Here is a 19,343-nt window from a genome sequence, read left to right as displayed (position 1 = left end):
ATATATCGCTGTGACATATTTTAATTAATTAATTTATCATTGTGACGTATTTAAATTAATTTATATATCATTCCGACGTATTAAAATAAATTAATTTATCATTTGACGTATTTAAATGAATTAATTTATCATTGTATGTTGTTACGTATTTTATTTAGTTAATTTAGCTTTGTGACGCATTTTAATTAATTAAAATATTATTCTGACGTATTTAAATAAAATATTTTTATTATTGTGACGTATTTTAATTAATAAATTAATTAATTGTTGGGATGTATTTTAATTAATTTATAGTTGTTATAGTTGTTAATTACATTTATATATTGTTGTTGTGGTGTATTTTATTTTATTATCATTCTGATAATTTATTTAATTAACTGTTACATATTTTAATTAATTAATTGTAGTGATGTGTTTTATCTTATTTATTTATTGTTGGGATGTATTCTAATAACTTTATTTATTGTTGTGATGTAAATGTAGAATATTTAAACAATGTTAAAAGTTATAAATAGTAATTAAACAGTTTACAGACTGTATTTAAAATGTATTTATAAGAATTTAAGAATATCACAGGGCAGCATATCAAACATTAAGTTGTCTGTATTCAGCTGTACTGCGTTCACATCATGCTTTACATGTTTTTTTACATGCAGTTATGACAGACATATGCGTGTGTTTATTTTTCTAAACACAAAGTTAGAGTGAATTCATTTTCCACCCATTATTTAAAGAAATCTTTGAGAATACTAAAATATAAGATAATGTGGAGGACGGTTTTTGCACTTCAACAACTTCTACATTTCTTTATAAGCCTTTGATGAATCAAATAACTGACATTACATTTTATGCCATAGACAAAGGTCAGTAGACTTTATAAAAATAAAACTCAGATGAATAAAAACACTTTGTAGTTTTTAAGAAATGAGTTTATTGCATCATTTCAGGAAGCAGACTCAACACATCAAATAGCTTATCATGTCTTCATCATGTGATCATGTCTTCTTCTCCAAACACTAAAATCCAGCCCAGTTTCTAAAAAGTAAATAAGAAACTGAGACAGCCTGAAGTCTTCTAGTCTTTATGACCGGACAGCTGTATAGTGATTCAGCAATCTTACATCTCAGTAATTTTCCACAACAAGATCTGTGCAGACTTTTAAAATCAATTCTTCTTTTACATTTTTAACTGATTGACTTGACAGGATTGACTTTAAGTGGGTTATAGAGAAGACACACATAATTATCAAGACACAATCCACAAGCTGTTTTTATGTGATTTTATTTTTCAGACATTGCAAACATTTCATCACCAAATCACATTAGCTGCAAGCAGAACAAGCACGGCACTTTGCATTTGTTAGATGTAAATATACAGCGACAATCCAATAGAAGTGTTTTGCATTTCTGCGAGTTCAGTTCAGTGACTGAGGGAAAGTGATATTCATTGATCAGTGCACTGGCAGTAAAGGGAAAGCAACAAGGAGAGGAGGGGGTGGCGATAAAAGCATCAATAATAAGTCTTCGTTACTTTTTCATCTCAAGGATTCCACTTCCTGGCCCGCGTCTCTTCGCGCTGCAGATGTTACAAAACTGCACCCCTGGAATCTGAAATGCAAAGAGGGAAGAGGTACAAGCGTCTCAATAAAGGACAGTCAAAGTTAAAGCAGCATAATGCCTGGAGAAGATATGATGTGAGGATGATTCACACTAAAGATCACAAGGAAGTTACTTACTGCTCCTGAAGATGGTAAACATTCCCTGTGAAACATGTGTCTGCAGTGAAACACCACCACACCGAAGGGTTTGGCCATGTCTGAAACACAGATATGACAAATAAATGTCTTTCAAACATTAAAATACTTGAATCAAACTATGTAGAAAACCCACCTGAAGGTAATATTGTAGCATGACACGATTCGCAGATATTCTCTTCTGAAAAAGAAAAACAAACAACACTTGTGTGAGTACAGATTAAAATGACCTAATCTCCACTGCCTCTGCTTGATGATCGTCAGGTAAAAAGTTCACCCACCATCGACCCGGACTCCTCTCATCTGTGTTCGGTGCATCTTCTGGAGCAGAGAGAGGGAGTCAGCCACCAGGATCTTCTTACATCCTTCCCTCAGGAGGATCTTAGAAATGAGAAAATAAAAAGCTTTTTAATACAGTAAACAACATGATGAACAGTTTATAAAATGTTAAATGTGTTACAGCTCACAACCCCCAACTGACTACACTGGTACCTGTGATATTCTAGTTTTACTCATTTAACCCACACTTCTCTAACCTGTAGATTGTAGTCCTGAAGGATTTTAACGAGTGAATCTCTGAGGTTTGGGATCTCCATGCCCTCCTTAATGCGATGGATGAGCAGGATGGGATCCACATGAGTACCGATGTTATTAAGAAGGCCGGTGATGAATGCTGGGGAGGCGACAGCAGACGAAGGGATATTAATAAAGTGTGAAAATGACAGGTAGACGATTAGAATAACAGGATAACTGTATCATACGCGGTTTGTCGATAGAGTAAGAGATGAGATCCTCCCAGAGCTCTGCATCGTCCTGCTCTTTGGCAAACTCTATGGCCTTATCCACGTCTGCCAGCTCCTCCATGATCATCTGCAGAGCTCGTCTGCAGTTCCCCATCCTGCCTGTGAGCCACATTTGCCTGGATTAGTTTCCTTTAAATCGTTTTAAAACACACAGAAAAGTAGAAAAACAGACATCAAATAACACTTACTGAGCAGGAAGACGGTCTCCTCTACAAAGTTCCTCTGCTGACACACCTCGAGAGCCTGAGAGAACACAAACATCTTGTCTTGTAGCTTCTGGAAACGTGGACGTACAGTCTGATGATCGGTAAAATACATACCTTTTCGAGCGGGCAGTGTGTGCTGTCTCTCAGGAAAGGTAAGAGGTTTGGTCGGTCATACTCGGCATAGAGTCCGATCTGTCTCTCGTGGTACTTCTGGCCTTTGTGGTGGTCCCGCTTGAACAGTTTATGGAGATACTGTGGGGGCAAAAACACAAGTCAAACCAGTTCTGAATTCAATTTTTATAGTTTACAATCAAAGTCATATGTATCTCAACTCACCACATGCAGAAGCTCGGGCCTGTCAGCTAATTCTTCCACCACCCTGTCCGTCTATGAGTACAGGAGAGAAACAGGATCAGCTTGTGCCGGATTTTCATCAGATCTTTAATGAAACACTGAGAGAAGCTGAGTGCACTAACCGATATCTTGTCTTCATTGTCGAGAAGCATGTCAACAGCTTTCTGACAACAGAAATTTAGACAATATATGAGTGATTGATCAAGAGAATTTCATACCATGTTAGTTTCTTACGATTTTCTGTCTACGATGAGGCTTTTACCTCTTTGTCAAAGTCCATGAGGAGTACGATCTTGTCCTCTATGGAGGCGAAAAGGTTGTGTTTGTGGATCAGCTGGTAGACATCTTTGTGCCTCAGTCTCAGGTAGATTTCTAAGGCTCTGTCGTACCGCTGGTCGTATGTGTACCTGCAAAGGCATCAAAGTTACCGTGTAAACGTTGATTTTGTGTCAAAAAAATATTGCGCAAGCAAGCACTGTTTGTCCTGGAGTGTCAATAAATACCAAATAAGATCCTCAGTTCAATATAGATGTGTGTAAAATGATGCACAAGATGTAAAACTTCTTAATTTTGTTGTAACTTTACAAACTTCTTTCAATATTTATTCAATTGTTTAAATAATTTCTACGTTGAGATCACTCACAGTTCAGCCAGCGTGGTGAGCAATGTCCTGTTAGTGGGGTCCCTCTCCAGGTGGTCAGTGACCGCCTGAACAATCGCCATGTTGTTATAAAGCTCTCCGGGCCACTCACGGATCAGTGTGGCAAAACCCTTTGAGGACAAGCAGGAAGGAAGTGGGACAGAACATTAGCTGGCAATCAAACGATTCACTCTGGAAAGTGTCAAGATTATTGTAGAAGGGGGGACAAAGTACCTCATAATCAGTTTTGAGAAATTCATGCAGGATCATTTCATAGATTGCCGGCCTGAGACGCAGATCTCCTCTGGGCAAATACTGACTGATGGCCTGAAATCACAGAGAGGGGGGACAATATTAATGAGAGAGCGACACGGACTACAAAGACACAAAACTTCAGAATCTGACCTACCTTCAACTGTCCGATGGTCTTGAACCGGTACACTTCATTTTCCCATAGTTCCATGTTTTTTCCAAGAACTTTTTGACACTTCCTGAATTTAGAAAAAACAAAACAAAACTTGAATTATTAACATGAAACATTAAAGAACTTGATTTTGTTGGCAGTGGACATGCTTGTAGCTGTGGAGTCACATTAGTTAATGATAAATAAACATGTAGTATATAAACTATCTGGTTTTAGTTCATTCTTTAACATGGAGATAGTTTGACTAAAGCACTAATCTAAGGTCCATTTATTGTTTAAAGGTCTGAAAAGTTAGCGGGTGAACCTTGAGTTAAATTATCTTAAATTTTTTGTTTAATACGCAGTGTTCACCCACTCCATTGCCTAAAAATAAGAGTAGGTAGGTAGGTAATTAAAGATAATTAAAATCTAATCTTATCCACTTAGTCTATATCGATTTTGATTAAAATCACCATGGTAACTAAGTTTAAGGGTTAGTTACTTTAAGTACTTTTATATGAATTATATGGATTTAAACGTCCTGTACAAAAAATGTCAACGTCATCTTCACTTGCTGAGGAGACTGATGTCTCTGTTAAAACTTTCTATGACACTGTGTTGGCATCTGCGTTATTTTATGAAGTGCTCTGCTGGGAAAAAAACTCAACAAACTGGTCGAGAGGCCCAGTTCTGTCCTGAACCGCCCCCTAGACTCCATAGAAGAAGTCGGGCAAAGCTGACATCCATCATTAACAACTCCTGCGTGAGACTCCTTCAGCAACAGACTGCTGCTCCCAGCATGTAAGAAGGAGCTCTACCACAGGTCCTTCATTCCTTCATATCTCACACACTGTACAACTCATGAAATGGATGCACAGAACATGTCAAACATACCTCGCAGCACTGTCATAGTCTCCTTTCTCCACTAAGTGATTGATGTACTCCATCCCTATTTTCTGAACATCGTGTCTCTTGATGTTTTTGAAGCTGATCTCTGCAGCCATCAGCGCCTCCTGTCACAGCAACAGCACACGCAGTCAAAACCGTAGGCCGTAACCTTTTGAAGCATTCATAAAACTCAACAACACTAACCTCATATTTCTTCTTCTCAAGCAGCCAATCGATGTGGTCATCCTGGTCGCGCTCCTTGGCCACGACGATGTCTTTGGGACTGATGATGTAGAAGAGCGACTCTCCCTCCGAATGCTCTGTTAATGAAAATACATTTATGCCTCTGCGTTTTTCACATTACGGCTGACATTTGATAGTCGATGCATAATGAAATCAGAGCGCAGGAAAAAGGCTGCGTGACATTTCTCCGAGGTCCGTTTTTATAGTCTCACCGAGGCGGTAGTCTCTGCACTCGTTGTCTTGGAAGTTGCGAACAGTCAGCGCGTCTGAAGAGATCTCCTCGCAGCTCTCAGGGAGAGGCTGGATGATGTCGAGACGTGGCCGTGAACGAAACTCCTCGTCCTGCACGGACACAATGAATAAAAACACAGATTATCAGTAGAGAAGCAAAAACCATCCATCCATTTTCTGTAACCACTTATCCTCATCAGGGTCTCAGGGGGCTAAAACCTATCCCATCTAGGATTGGACCTACATTTGTATGTTTTTGGACTGTGGGAAGAAGCCGCAGTCCCCGGAGAGAACCCACGCAGACATGACAACATGCAAACTTCACACAGAAATAATGTGGTAAATATCTACAGACAAGATGCCACATTCGCCCTTTTAATGTACAGTACATGTAAAAGAAGTCATCATTACCATGTTATCAGAGTTCTCCTTCACAAAGTACAGTGTGACGAGCTGATCTGCGAGCGGCGCCAGGCCGCTGATGAAAAACTCGGTCTCAAATGCGGACACTGGAAAAGACACAGAAACCAAACAAAGGAGGATCAAAGTCGATACAAATACATCTAGTTATAGTGATTTCAATTCACTTTTAAGTTCTGTGCGGTGACATCATGATATTCTTTGTATTTTTAGCCATTTTGATTAGCCTGCACCGCCATGGTGACAAGTCAGACTAAACAGGAATGTGAAATCTTGTTCTGCTGCATCGACTTCTTCTTGATTACACACACATCCCCGTGTATTTATCATAGTTGGCAGATGAAGTGTCGTCTAGTTTTATTGTCGCTTAATTTTGTATTTCATTTCACTTTTGTGTTTGTCTGTTCTGGCTTTATGTCTTCAACTGTTTATGATATGGCTTGATATCACTCTTACTTTTATGCTCAACTTTGTTTACTAATATAGTTTATTAGCATGTAGCGATGTGCTAGAAACAGGCATGCTATGGCAGGTTTTTCCTTTCAGCTACAGCATCTCTTAACAAAACGATAAGTGCCATGTGTTGGGAGCTATATGCATGAGATAAGGGTGGAAAAGTGTGCTGTATTTGAGGTTTAATTATGTGGTTGTGTTGTGTTATTTGATGTATGTATTCATGTGTTTATGTGTATACCTATTTCCACGTAGCGGCTGGGCAGATCTCTCATCTCAGTAGGATTTCGCTCTTTCACAACACAAATCTGAGGAGAAATAAGAAACATTGCAGCGAGTCTGGAAAATCGACTTTAAATGAATTCAAATAGAAAAGCAGCATACCTTGATTGAAGTCCCCCAGCCAACAATGAGAGTGGCGTTGTCTTTCCAACACAGGCTGCATGGGTACATGTCAGGCCTCAGGCTGACGTTGTCCCGCAGGACGTTTGTAATCCGCTGTTTTGTGCCGATATCGTAGATTTTAACTCCCTAAAAAGAAACCAAACTTTAGCATTTTCACATTGAATATTATACTTTCTTTTATTGAAGCCTGTGTCTGATCACTCACCACATTGTTGGCCCAGGCGATGAGGTTAGCTCTCCACTGGATGTTAGTGATCGAGCCCTCGCCTTCATGGAGCACAGACGTCTTCCAGCGATTCAACCAGTTTCTTTCATACAGAAGCAGCTTTGGGGAAGAAAACAGGAAAACATTTAACACTACACGGTTTGCATCTCAAGTAAACATCAACTCATGAGTGCAGCTGTGCAGCCCGGCCTACAGAGGGCAGTAGATGAACAGCACATCGCACAGGAGAAGGCAGTCAGGAGCAAAAAGAGGTGAAACAGCCTGAGAGATTTAACTCAGACTGTAAGGAACTTTCTCATTCACACCGCAAATGATGAAGTGAAACCTGATTTGACTCTTTATATTAAGATTTTAATTCCACTTCAGAGCATTTAGGCACAGAGACAATGAAGACAGATTGTTCATTAGACTCCATCTGAGTGAGAAAGCTTCACATTCGGCAGCAGGGGGAAGTAATTTTACAGCTTCACATGGTTGACGTCATTTGCAAGTGGAAGACGGTGTGAAAGCCATAAAGAAAGGATTGAAAACTTGATGCATTACAAGCTTGATTTCATACATCCTTCTTCCTCTCATCACATTGGATACACACCATTTATTGCAGTCACCGCGGGCGGTGCAAAGTGTAGAAACAAGCGTTTAAATATATGTTTCCATGCTATGTATATTTACCGTCTTAAGGCTCGGCGTGAGTGTTGTGTGTGAGTTTTTTTTTTAAACCACAATGCATCAAGGCAGCCGATGTCGAACTGTTTAATAAACTGCAGTTTGTATTGTACACGCTGTGGAGGACAAAACCTGTCATTCACATTCCCTTCATTGTTGCTGTCCTTATTATATAAACCCACCCAAAAAAAAAAGCATACTGCATACTACCACCAAGGATGCAGAGAGAAGGTTGTATAGGCTCTTTAATTCAGCAGTTGGGCTATGTTAATAAACAGTTTGCTCTACAAAGAGATGATATGACAAAAGAACTGTAGAGACAAAATTGAATTTCCTTTGACAGGATGTGGCTCCCGTTGAGGCTTATTGATTTTCATCACAGGCACATTGTGGAGGCCTTCACAACTTGGAACTGAGAGAAATCAGCAGCAATTGAAAGAAAATGGCAAAGTAACACTAACAATGGGGTTTCATAAAAAAGTTGTTTTTCCTCACCCCTGTTGTATAAATGTCAGTATACTTTATTTATGGATGGTTTTGCACCGACGCTGCTTCTGAGCGGTTTATAGTTGTGTAGAGTAATTGGCATGTGGTAACGTGTCGGTGGTTTTACTTCTAAAAACGACAACTCTAACGTCTAGGATACTTTTCACCTTCCGTAGTGACATAACCTTCAGGAGAGAGATCACTGGATACGCCCGGATATCCTAAGACTATGTACCCTCTTGATAATGACATCTACTTGCTGTGCTTGTGAAGCATTGCCTTTCAAACACTGTTGAGCGAACAGCACTTTGTGAAAATGGGCAGCTCTCCCGAGAGCACTCCAGCAAAGAGAAAGTAAGAGCCTTTCACACCAGACAAAGGCCTGCGCATCGCCTTCAGCCGAGCCAAAGTGAGGTGGTTTGCGGGATTAGATTTCACCCCGGACGCAATCAGGATGAATTATTGTGGCAGGAAACGTCTAAAACTGTACATAATGACTGCACGAGTGAAAGACGTACAACTCAAACCTACCTTGTTGCCTCCAGTGACAAACTGTTTGTAGTTTGATCTGGTGAACTGAGGGTGTAACGCCACCACCTGCGAAACAATACAAGACAAGGCACAAAAATGAGACATCTCTTTGTGAAGAGATGCATGCTAAGACGCTTTGACGCCAACTTACTTTGATGGGACAGTCAAAGTTCTCATGGAAGCCCTCTCTCGTATAGAGACCGAACACTTGAACCTGGAACAAAGATGAGACGGCAGGAAAGAGGTGAATAACTCAAAAAAATTTCTCCTTTAATTGCTGCCTCTGCAACTATCTGAGGCCAGAGGGGGGAATTGTGGTGAGGAAAGACTTTGATTGGCTCCCTACTTCTCCGCCGGGTCACCAATTAGTGGACAAGTTGATTCTTTGAACCCTGCAGGGTTTAGAAACACGAGTCCTCACCTTGGACTTGACCAGAGCCTCAGTTGGCTACAACAAACCCTAATGTACCATTAGAGTCCATGACACCCAGTTTCTCTTCAACTGAGGCCCCCAAAAACGAACACGTTTACTTAAAAGTAGGGGAATAATATAAAACTCTGACGCAATCTCTTTTTTGGAACCGCACCAGCGATTAAGGATTAGGTTAGATTTTCAAAGGATTAACAGCCAACTGAATTGGTTGAGGGCAAACAATTGCCGTCGCATTGATTTTAATTGTCTGCTCCACTTTTCTTTTTTTTTTTGCGTGACAAGATCTTGTTTTTGCCACCAGAGTGCTACAAGTAGGGGGAGGGTGATATCAGAGAGCATATCTTGACTGTGAAATCCATGAAGGATGGTGGTAATGATGAGAAGAGACAAGATAACAGCAAGGTGGAGAACATGGAGAGGGTATCCATAGACGGATGATGGCTGAGTGACAGCTCAACGGATCTGAGTGCAAGCCTTTCCCCTACTCTTCAAAATTGGTACAAGCTTTTTATAAATTCCCGCATCATGAAAAAAATATGGGGTTTATGTGTAGATATGGTGACGATAAAACTTCAGGTTAATGCTCCGACTGAGGGAGGAAGAACTGCCTTCTAAAAATTCACTTCCAAACACCTCAAGTTCCACATCATTTGAATAAGTTGAAGACTGATAAGATGAGTTTATATGAATTATAAAAGATGGTAGGTGATTGGTGATTTTTTATTTTATTTGCTGCAGGCCCAAAGATCAGTAACCGGCGCTGATGAGCGGAGAGATCTCACCTTCCCATCCTCGGAGCAGATGCCCACATGCTCTCCACTTTCATCCAGACTGATCTGGTTGATCTTCACTGAACTCTGCGGAGACACAATATCAAGGCATCTTTTTTTAGAGGCGGGCGAATATCACATTGTGGCCTGGCCAAATGTTGGCTGGCTGACATTTTACCGCGCTAAGTGAAACACCAGGAAAAAAGAAAGGCATAAAAAAATTTGAGTATGTAATGGATACATAGTCCCATATGTGTCAACGCACGGAGCGTGGCGTAACGCTGTGAAGGTTAGGAGCTGTCGATTCGCTGCTGCTGATGCTTTTGTGACACTATAGGGGCTCTTTAGATAAAAGGATCGACCAAATGGCATAAAATTATAGCAAATGTAACTTAAACACCATCCCTAAAGAGCAGACTGTGCCTCTGTGTAGACTAAAAGAGAAAAAAGTTTTTTTACTTATCATATATTTACACTTTCCGCGCTCCATTAGCTTCACCTGAGTATTTGGTACACATATTAAATCCCTTTTCTGAACGGTTCATTTTGAAAAGATGTCAGCCGGAACTCAGCATGCGGCGTGTCTTCTATTCAGGGAAACACCTTCCTAGTTTCTTTCAGGCGGTTTCTGATAGCTGGCAGTAAGTTTAGGTGAGCGGCACTTGAATCAATGTGCTCAGCAGGGGACGCCACACTTAGAAGCGTGAACGCAGGTACATTAATGTAAAACTGCCCCTTTTGTGTCGGGCCAAATCAGCCTTGATTGCTGAATTTTCTTTTTTGACTTGCAAATTAAATTATTGTACTGAACTCATTCTTTCCAGGTCAAGTGAGCGGAGACGTATGGGGAGGGAGTAAAATAATGGGACTAAGTCAGATATGCAAGATCGTACTGCTTTTAAATCCAACACATTAAACTGATATTATCAATGTTTCTAATCAGTACATGGTATCAGTTAAAGTATGATTTTTCTTCCAACTGTTAAAGGAGTGGTTTGACATTTTGGGAAATATGTCTGTTTGCTTTGTTGCAAAGAGTTAAATGAAAAGATTGACACCTCTCTCACGTCTGTACGCCAAGTCTGAGGCCACAGGCAGCAGCCAGTTAGCTTAGCTTAGCATAAAGACTGGAAACAAGGGGAAACAGCTAGCCTGGCTTTATCCAAAGGTAACCAAAATCTGCCAACCAGCACAAAGCTCACTAATGAACTCTAGAACTCTAGAATATATAATAAATACATTGCACATTTTAAAAATATGCTACACAAAACTGTACAGCTCTTTTTATTTTAAAAACATATTGCTCGTATATTTATATATATATTTTTTCTTCCTTACATATTTTACTTAATGTCTGTTATGCACCAAAACACTGATGCAAATTCCTTATCCATTCCTTCTACGGCCTATGGTGTGAACCTACATCGCAATAAACTGGTTTCTGATTCATGCTAAGCCAACAAGCCGGTCCCTATAGCTATATATTTATTGGACAGGTATAGGTGTATGGTGTAGATCTTCTCGTCTGGCTCTTTACAACAAAGCAAATAATCATTCTTTTGGTTGGCTAATACATGAAGACAACTAAAAGTAAAGAACTTCACTATTTCCCAGTGACGCTGCTAACATGCTGATGGAATAAATGAATAATAATCATGATAATATTGTTGACAGGCTGAGATCATTACTTCTTTTTAGGTATTTATAAATCATAAAGACCTGATGTGAAGTTAACAGCATCCTTTATTATCAATATTATTATTAGTACATCATATGCTGTATATTACTATTGCTATTTTGATATTTTATTATGTATAGTTTGTTCTTTACATTTTTATTCCTATGTTGTCTATCGTCACTGTGTGTAATGCACTTTATCTATCTATCTATCTATCTATCTATCTATCTATCTATCTATAGTTAGCATCAATCCTTAGCATGGCTTAAATGTTAATCACATGATTATAATCTTGAGGATTTTTAATGTACTCACAATTTCAAACTTCTGAGTCACGTTTCCTTGGATGTCCAGCAAGAAGACTTTTCCAAAATGGGTACCTAGGGCAAGAAACTGAAGAGAGACAAATGTAATCTAAATTAAACCAGAAGAAACCTGAAACAAATTCATGATTTTTGGCAGAAAAAAAAAAAAGAAATCTTGTGCTGATGAAGGCTGTGGAAGAGGATAAAAAAAAATACTTTGTGGAGCTGGAGCGACATGGGCACAGTGGGGATTGGGTGGGCTTGGAGGCAAAACTGTGAAATTGCAGGGGGTGGAAAAGCCCTATTTATTAAAGCATATGGTGTGAAATGGCATTTTTTTTTCTCAAATTAAAATGCTTAAGCATAATAAATGCACTGTACATCTGACTTCTTCCCATGCTCCCAATGCAACCCAATCACCTCCCTAGCGAGGGCAGAGCCATTATTTCTCCTGAGTAGCAACTGGTTTATGTGTTTTGTGCTTCAACAAAAGTGCATGTGTGAATATGTGCGTGTGTGTGTGTGTACGCGAGTCCACTGGGACAAAAAAATTATAGAAACTGGGGGCTTTTGGCATTAGATTAAGTGTGTGTTCTTCCACCCTAGCCCCTGCTCCATGCCCTCCTCCTAATCCCCCTCCCTTCTAGACCAGCATGTGGATGTGCGGCGAGCCCACCATGCTTCAGTGCAGTCTATAATGAAATGCTTATATTTACAGGCACAGCTGAGCATGTCAGACAGAGCCCCTGCAATCTCCCCAAATAAAATAACCAAAAATAAATAAATAAAGGGTTCAACCTTGTGAGGCGGAGCGACTTTTAAAGGGATTTATCAGAATGGAATTGTTCAAATGAAATTCCGATTCAGACACTTAAAATATGAGGCAACATAAGGCAATATGTGCCGTCGGTGGCTTTAAGGTTGTGGGAGTTTGCCGCGGCGGAGGGGGGCCGGTGTGACCACATAGGTAGTCTGAATGGCAGAAGATACACAAGCACAGAAATCCCAGGAAGAAAGACAGTCGGATCAAATTTTGAATTTGAGCAAAGCGATGTCTCTCGCTGCAGCACGGTTGCTATTTTGAGGGTTAAAAAAAGGGAGGTTGGGGGATAAAATCCTTAAAGTAAAAGTAAATAAATGAAAATCAATAGCGGTTAATAAAACATCAGGTGAGGAGACATAACTGGTCATGACTTTTGCTCTGCTCAGGCGTGCATGTGTGCTGCCGGTGCCACAACGATTAACCATCTCGCTCAGAGTGGCCCTCTTAAAAATATCAACGTTCGAAACAAACAAGAGGAGAGCAGAGAAAAATATGTAAGAGTGGGAATAAAAAAAGAAAAGACAATGGCGTCTGGTGTCTTATGATGTACCTCCCTGAGAGGAAAAAGCAGGGGAAGGTGAGAAAAGAATGGGCTGCCATAACAGATTCAACAAGGACGATGGAAACCAACTTTGAAGAGGACGTCTCTCAAATGTGTACATAAACAATGTGAAATCTCTACTTGAGATGTGTGGACTTGAGACGGAAATGCCCTTGTGGGTGGTGCATCATAACCTTTACCTTGTCATGGACGGTCATGCAGCTGGCTGCATCATTCTGGAGGATTTCTGTTACCCCATTGGAGAGCCTCTCATACTTCAGCTTGGGCTCTTCCTCGCTGTCCTCCTCCTGGTTGAGAAAGTAAACTTGTAAGACAAGCTCTCCGTTATCACAGTTTGTTAGAAGGTATTCATCACAACAGCAGAGCACAGTGCACTCTCACAAATGGTTTTCTTCACAGTGTTCTTTGAAAACCATTCACAAAACTCTCTCAAATCATTTTTATTTTATAACCAAACCAAACTTAAAGGCACCCTGTGCAGCTTCTGACCACTAGTGGTGCTATAGAGCGATGTTTGTTTGTTTGGTGCACGATGCATGCTCTGAAATGTATTTTCCGACACTGGTTTCACTCTATTCTACCGACAGATGATGGTGGTAACGCGTCAACAAAGGTAGTGAAGAAGAAAACTGCTATAGCAAGTAAAGTTGGCTTGTTTTGGCGAGGAACATCGAATGTAAACACAAACTTTTATTTGTTTATTTCACAGTAAGTGAGTTAAATCGACTTGATGTTCAATACAATCAGTGTGTTCCTCTATATGTGAGACTAAACTAAAGCAAAGGATAAACATGAATAAAATTTGACTGATTTTGCAGTAGTATTTTGTAAAACAGTAACAAACTATCTTATATATCATCACAACGCAACACCAGCTGATGAAGTTATCATCCACCCTGACATGATATATATCTTTTTTTTCTTGGTTTGCAAATTTAATTTTCTGCTAAATCTGACAAAAATACAATGTTAGACTTCAAAAACAAAGATTCATTTATTAGCATTTATTTGTTCATTCGTTTAAAACCCAAATATATTCAGTTCGAGGATCAGTGTGAAGGATTCAGTGGCATCTAGTGGTGTAGTTGTGGACTGCAACTCCCCCCTCTCTCACCCTCTCCTTCATAGCGTAAGAGGAGAAACTACGGTGGCCACATTATGCGCCAAAAAGGCCCAATCTAGAGCCAGTGTTTAGTTTGTCCCTTCTTGACTACTGTAGAAAGATTCTGAACAAAAACATAATGATTCTTGTTTTCAGGTGATTATTAGAGCCCCCTAAATCTGACACACTGGACCTTTAACATAACAAAACATGTGAAAGTTTTGCTTGAAAATAGTTTGCAAACAGCTCGACCTCTATTTATTTATATATACTACATGCGGTACGCGCATATTAATAAACAGGGCGGCCTTCATAGTTGTCAGCAGCATTCTCACAAGTAATATGTAACTAATACATTTTGGGAGGCTGGTTTAACATCTACGAAGCCATCACCAGTGCTGCCACAGTGTCACTGAGCAAGACTCCAAACCCAGCAGGACCGCACTAATGGCCAATCCTACATATTTTCCTGCCTCTTCCAAAGAAATTCATATGTCTTTTCATATCTCATTGCATGTGTGTGTGTGTGTGTGTATCAGGAGAGGAGATATATGCGCAGAGACAAATTTCCATTACCTTGCATGAAATGCGGCATAAAGTTATTTTTCCATGATACCGTTCATCCCCAGTGACATACATGAATTTAGTCATTTCATAAAGCAAACTTAAAGTATTCTACTGTGTTACACTTTCCAGCGTGAGGAAACATTTGCGGCCAGTCACAGCCTGAATATTACTCATAATTCAGTTTATAACCAATGCTGCACAGTCTGTGGCTGCCCAGAGGGTGCATCAACTCAAAACATTGTCTGCCATTATGTGCTACTGGGTTGGAGGTGGGGGACAATAGCGTGGAAAAAATGTTATTTTCAAAAACAATCCTTCCCCACTCAACAACGCCATATCTAGGCTATTTCCTGTGTATTCTGGTTGTGAGATTTCTGATGCGAGGGCATTTGTCACGGGTTTCAAAAGGTGTATCAAACAACAAAAGCAAAACTTCATCCCCAGAGGAAACTACCCATTTTAAAACTTTTGCCATCTCTTGTAAGTTGCCTTCTGTTTCGTCAACTACTCAGCTTGTCTTTGTGTTGTAATCATTTTTCTTTTTTTTTAAACCACATTTTTTTGCCAATTGGCAGTTAAGATACAGCCAAGCCTTTTTGTGTCTGCAATCAGGATAATATTGTGCTTTCAAACACTCACGACGAAGACCACACCAGTCACAAACTTCCATGTAGGAGGAGGACATGTCCTCTTCAACATTAAGAAAATAATGACTCATCCTGCCACCCAACCTTCCATTCTCTTATGTCCCAAACAAAATGTACAGATGGGTGACAAATGATAGGAAAAACCTGAACAAATGAGTAGAGAAACTTGACAAATGCAGCTGCTTCTGCACTCAATGGTTCGATGGAAATAATGTGAACTATGCTATTTGTGTGTTTGCCATATTCTTTTCCTTTTGGCAGCAGAGACACAACAGGCTGCACCATGACTTGTTTACATAGGATTCATCAAATGCACAGGATAGAATACACTAGTTACAAATGTGCATTAAGGTTATACAGGAGGACACGTCGCCCTCAATATTAAGAAAGTAATGAATCTGAAACTGGATTTTGGGGCATTATTCCCTCAAATGTGGTTATAAAACAAAGATATGTAACTGAGGCAAGATATTTTACCATTAAACAATTCAATTTAATGCAACTTAAAGTGCATTAAAGCAGCAAACTTCACTGTGAATTTAGGAAATATAGATACCTATATGTAAAATTCACAAATAGGACATAATTAATAGATGTTAATTCAAACTAAATTTCATATCGCACATAAAATAGGCCTACCAGTCGGGCCCTGCATTCAGTAGCCCACGTTCAATACACTTCTTGGCTGCTCTGGGTCAACTCAAGCAGCAGTCTCTGTGGCTGTGCATGTGGAAGTGCCAAAAACTGCAGTTCCCCAAACGTCCACTTGAGGTTGGCTACAGGACGAGTCTCCATAAGTCCCCATGTTCAAATGTCCAACTTCACAGCAGAAATTAACATGTTTACAGCCTGGTACAAAAAACTGTTTTGGTCTCTATAGCTAATTTCCCTGTGAAAACTGTACTGAGGGTGAATTTTTATATAACTCACCTGTTCAAATTATATTAAGGCTTAAAGTTATGCAGAATAACCAGCATGGCTGCTTTGATTGACAGGTGGGTGCTGTTACAGATGGCTTGTTTGAGCACCCGCCTTTGGACTGTCAATGATCCACGTCTTTGCTGATTTTTACATTAGCCATGAGGCAGCAGAGGCAGGACTGCCAAGGTGGCAAAATGGTCGTGACAATTATAGAAAGCTACTACAACTAGTGGCACCTCGAGTGTCGCAAGTCATTAACGAGAAAAGGAGATTTCAGGAAAAACTGCATGTACTTCTCAGACAACTATTGCCCTTAAAAATGGAAACTTATCCACTGACATATTGTAAATATAATGAATATTGTAACTTGTTCCCTCTATTATGAATTGAATCTGATTATTTTCTTTCAGTTTTAAAGCGAGTAAGTCTGTTACTATCTGTATTTTCATGCGTCATCTGCTGTTAAGGGGTTTGCTCCGCTGTGCTAAAATAAAACCTACTCCCTCCAAAACACAACAATCAAAACAAGAACACTCATAACCAGACGTATTACTGTATTATGTCATTATGTCAAATCAGACTAGTCTGGACAAATTGCAAAAGGTAGTGAAGAGCACGTCTCTGACTTTCAGGACAAATTGTTATCCTGCTCGTTCTTCTGTGAGCAGCAGAGTGCAGCGCACACACAGGCCCTCGATAGCTTTATCCAACCAAGTAACAGCAGCAAAGGACACAAGGCAAGCTACATTATATTGCAGCATTTTTTAAAGGAAATAATCAGCTGCTTGCAGCCACTTGGAGGAGACACAATCCCACAATCCCTCGTGGTTGTTTCCCTGCGAGTGTTCGTGTCCAGCAGTACTGATCACGCTGTGCACAGACAGAAACCAGGATGTAAGACCTCTTTCTATTTACAAGGCTGGATTTTTTTTTTCCAATCCACTCACTCTTAACTGTTTTCTTCTGAGAGGCGCTGCAGCCTTTTCCCTGATATTTCATTCTGCTCTCTGCTTCCTATGAAGACAAACTGCTTCCTTCCTGCCAGGCTGATGTGTAAAGCTATATTTTATTTAGCCTACTTGTGATTCTCAGAAGCACAAGTGTACTGTAACATGCCCAAGCTCAGTCATAATATTGATGGATCTGGAGAGCTATCTGTAATTCATGAGTGTTTGACACCTCTCAAAAACCTGACAAAGATCCTTCTGGGATCAAGCTGGGGTTGGATGGATATGTATTATAGTCCTTTCAGTCGGTAGCGAGCTTTATTTGACTTCAAAAATCTCCCATGCTTGACAGAACTATGCACAGCCCTGTCATCGACGATATGTTGCTGTTGATGCACTTCTAAATCGACATAGTGGTGCAACTGCATGACATTTTAGGCATGTGTGTGTGTTTGTTTTTTTAACCTCTATATCCTCTCACTGTTTGTGTGTTTGTATTTGAAGGAAGGAAAGTGACATCAATGTGCATCTTACCTCAGACTCATCTGTGAACTCCTCACTGAGTTTGCTGCCCTGAATGAAGACACAGTTTGAATGAATGTTATCAAATGTCTTAATATATTAAAGTATATATTAGTATATTAGAAACCCTGCGTGTTTTAGACTCAAACACGGACTGTGGGGAGCACACAAGAGCTACAATATTTTATTTTACACACATTAAATCAATGAAAAGCTCGTATTAAATCACAAATTCACGCCTTCCACGCTACACAAACTGTTAGACAACACACTAAATCAACTAAAAATCCAGCTGACAGCCTTCACTGATGATTAATCTTATTTATTTTGATGCGCACACGTGAAAAAAATCATCAAAACATCAACATCAGCCAGCTAACGTTAGCACGCAGTGCTCACCTGCTCCTCCACTTCCGCCATCGTTCCTCGCTGTTATCCGAACAGAGTCGTTAATGAGACGTCAGCGCGTGTTTAATTAAGACATATTAAAGAAATTAACTCTGCCTCACGTCAAAATAACCCGCTAAACACACACAAAGTGATGTTTTTTTGTTGTTGTTGCCGGAGCTTGCTACCGCTGTCATAAGTTAAATCACATGACTGTGAAGAAGCCGCGAGGGGTTCTGGGTAATGGAGTCTTTCTGGCAGAGAGAGCGACGACCGTTGGAAAGCAGGTATGCTAATTAACGACGAAGGACAGGTGTGTTTTTCGACGTTTTTTGTTATATTTATCAACCTTTTTAAACGTTTTAAACTATTTTCTGCTCGGTTTTTAAACTTATGTTCATATTTGAGACAGTTAATAAGGAGGTTTTCTGGAAAACTGCTGTAACATTAATGTTACAAAATAAGCTAAACTAACCGTTAGTCTGTATTTCCAGCTACAGTTGGGAAACTCCAGGGATGTCCAACCTATGGCCCGCGGCCAGACTTCATTAAAAATAAATAAATAAATAAATGTGACAATAAAAACAAAACTATAACAAAACAGTGCATTTGTATGTAACTTTTATTGGTATTTTTTTTTTCATTTTTTAAATGTAGTGCAATACAAAAATTGACACTAATTTGGTGGTGAGTCAGATTCAGAAAAACAAACAAATTTAAACAAATGTATTTTGTAAGAAGGTTTTATTTCTGGCTGCATCTAGCAATCAGTTTCATACTGATTAATTTGGCAATTATTTTCTCAATTAATTCATTCATCTTTTCTGTATAAAATAGTGAAAGTGTCTGTTATAATATCTCACAACCTAAACTATGTATTCAGCGTAAACTCAAAGATATTCACTTTATTATCATGTTCCATAAAGATGTTGATCAAATCTCACATGTAAAAAGCTGCAACCAGTAAAGAT

At 39.6% G+C, this 19,343-nt stretch overlaps 1 protein-coding gene across 1 annotated transcript; it reads right to left on the bottom strand.

Moving 5' to 3' along the window:
- Positions 1 to 1,049: 1,049 nt before the first annotated feature.
- Positions 1,050 to 18,630, bottom strand: vps41 (VPS41 subunit of HOPS complex). The gene is made up of 28 exons (XM_027274368.1): positions 18,385 to 18,630; positions 17,998 to 18,036; positions 13,459 to 13,566; positions 11,905 to 11,982; positions 9,924 to 9,998; positions 8,860 to 8,922; positions 8,709 to 8,774; positions 7,005 to 7,124; positions 6,779 to 6,925; positions 6,636 to 6,702; positions 5,933 to 6,030; positions 5,503 to 5,632; positions 5,252 to 5,367; positions 5,054 to 5,172; positions 4,166 to 4,247; positions 3,991 to 4,083; positions 3,760 to 3,887; positions 3,379 to 3,523; positions 3,239 to 3,280; positions 3,099 to 3,149; positions 2,877 to 3,014; positions 2,745 to 2,799; positions 2,515 to 2,655; positions 2,290 to 2,426; positions 2,035 to 2,134; positions 1,890 to 1,934; positions 1,736 to 1,815; positions 1,050 to 1,607 (listed from the first exon to the last, which is right to left on the bottom strand). Exons 1-28 carry the CDS (start codon positions 18,403 to 18,405, stop codon positions 1,527 to 1,529), a joined length of 2,565 nt encoding a protein of 854 aa, XP_027130169.1. The 5' UTR covers positions 18,406 to 18,630; the 3' UTR covers positions 1,050 to 1,526.
- Positions 18,631 to 19,343: the final 713 nt, after the last annotated feature.

The sequence above is a fragment of the Larimichthys crocea genome, chromosome XXIII (assembly GCF_000972845.2).
Source record: "Larimichthys crocea isolate SSNF chromosome XXIII, L_crocea_2.0, whole genome shotgun sequence".
In the NCBI taxonomy this organism is placed as follows: domain Eukaryota; kingdom Metazoa; phylum Chordata; class Actinopteri; family Sciaenidae; genus Larimichthys; species Larimichthys crocea.
The sequence above is the reverse complement of the archived record's forward strand: the minus strand, read 5'-3'. Positions and strand labels throughout refer to the sequence as shown.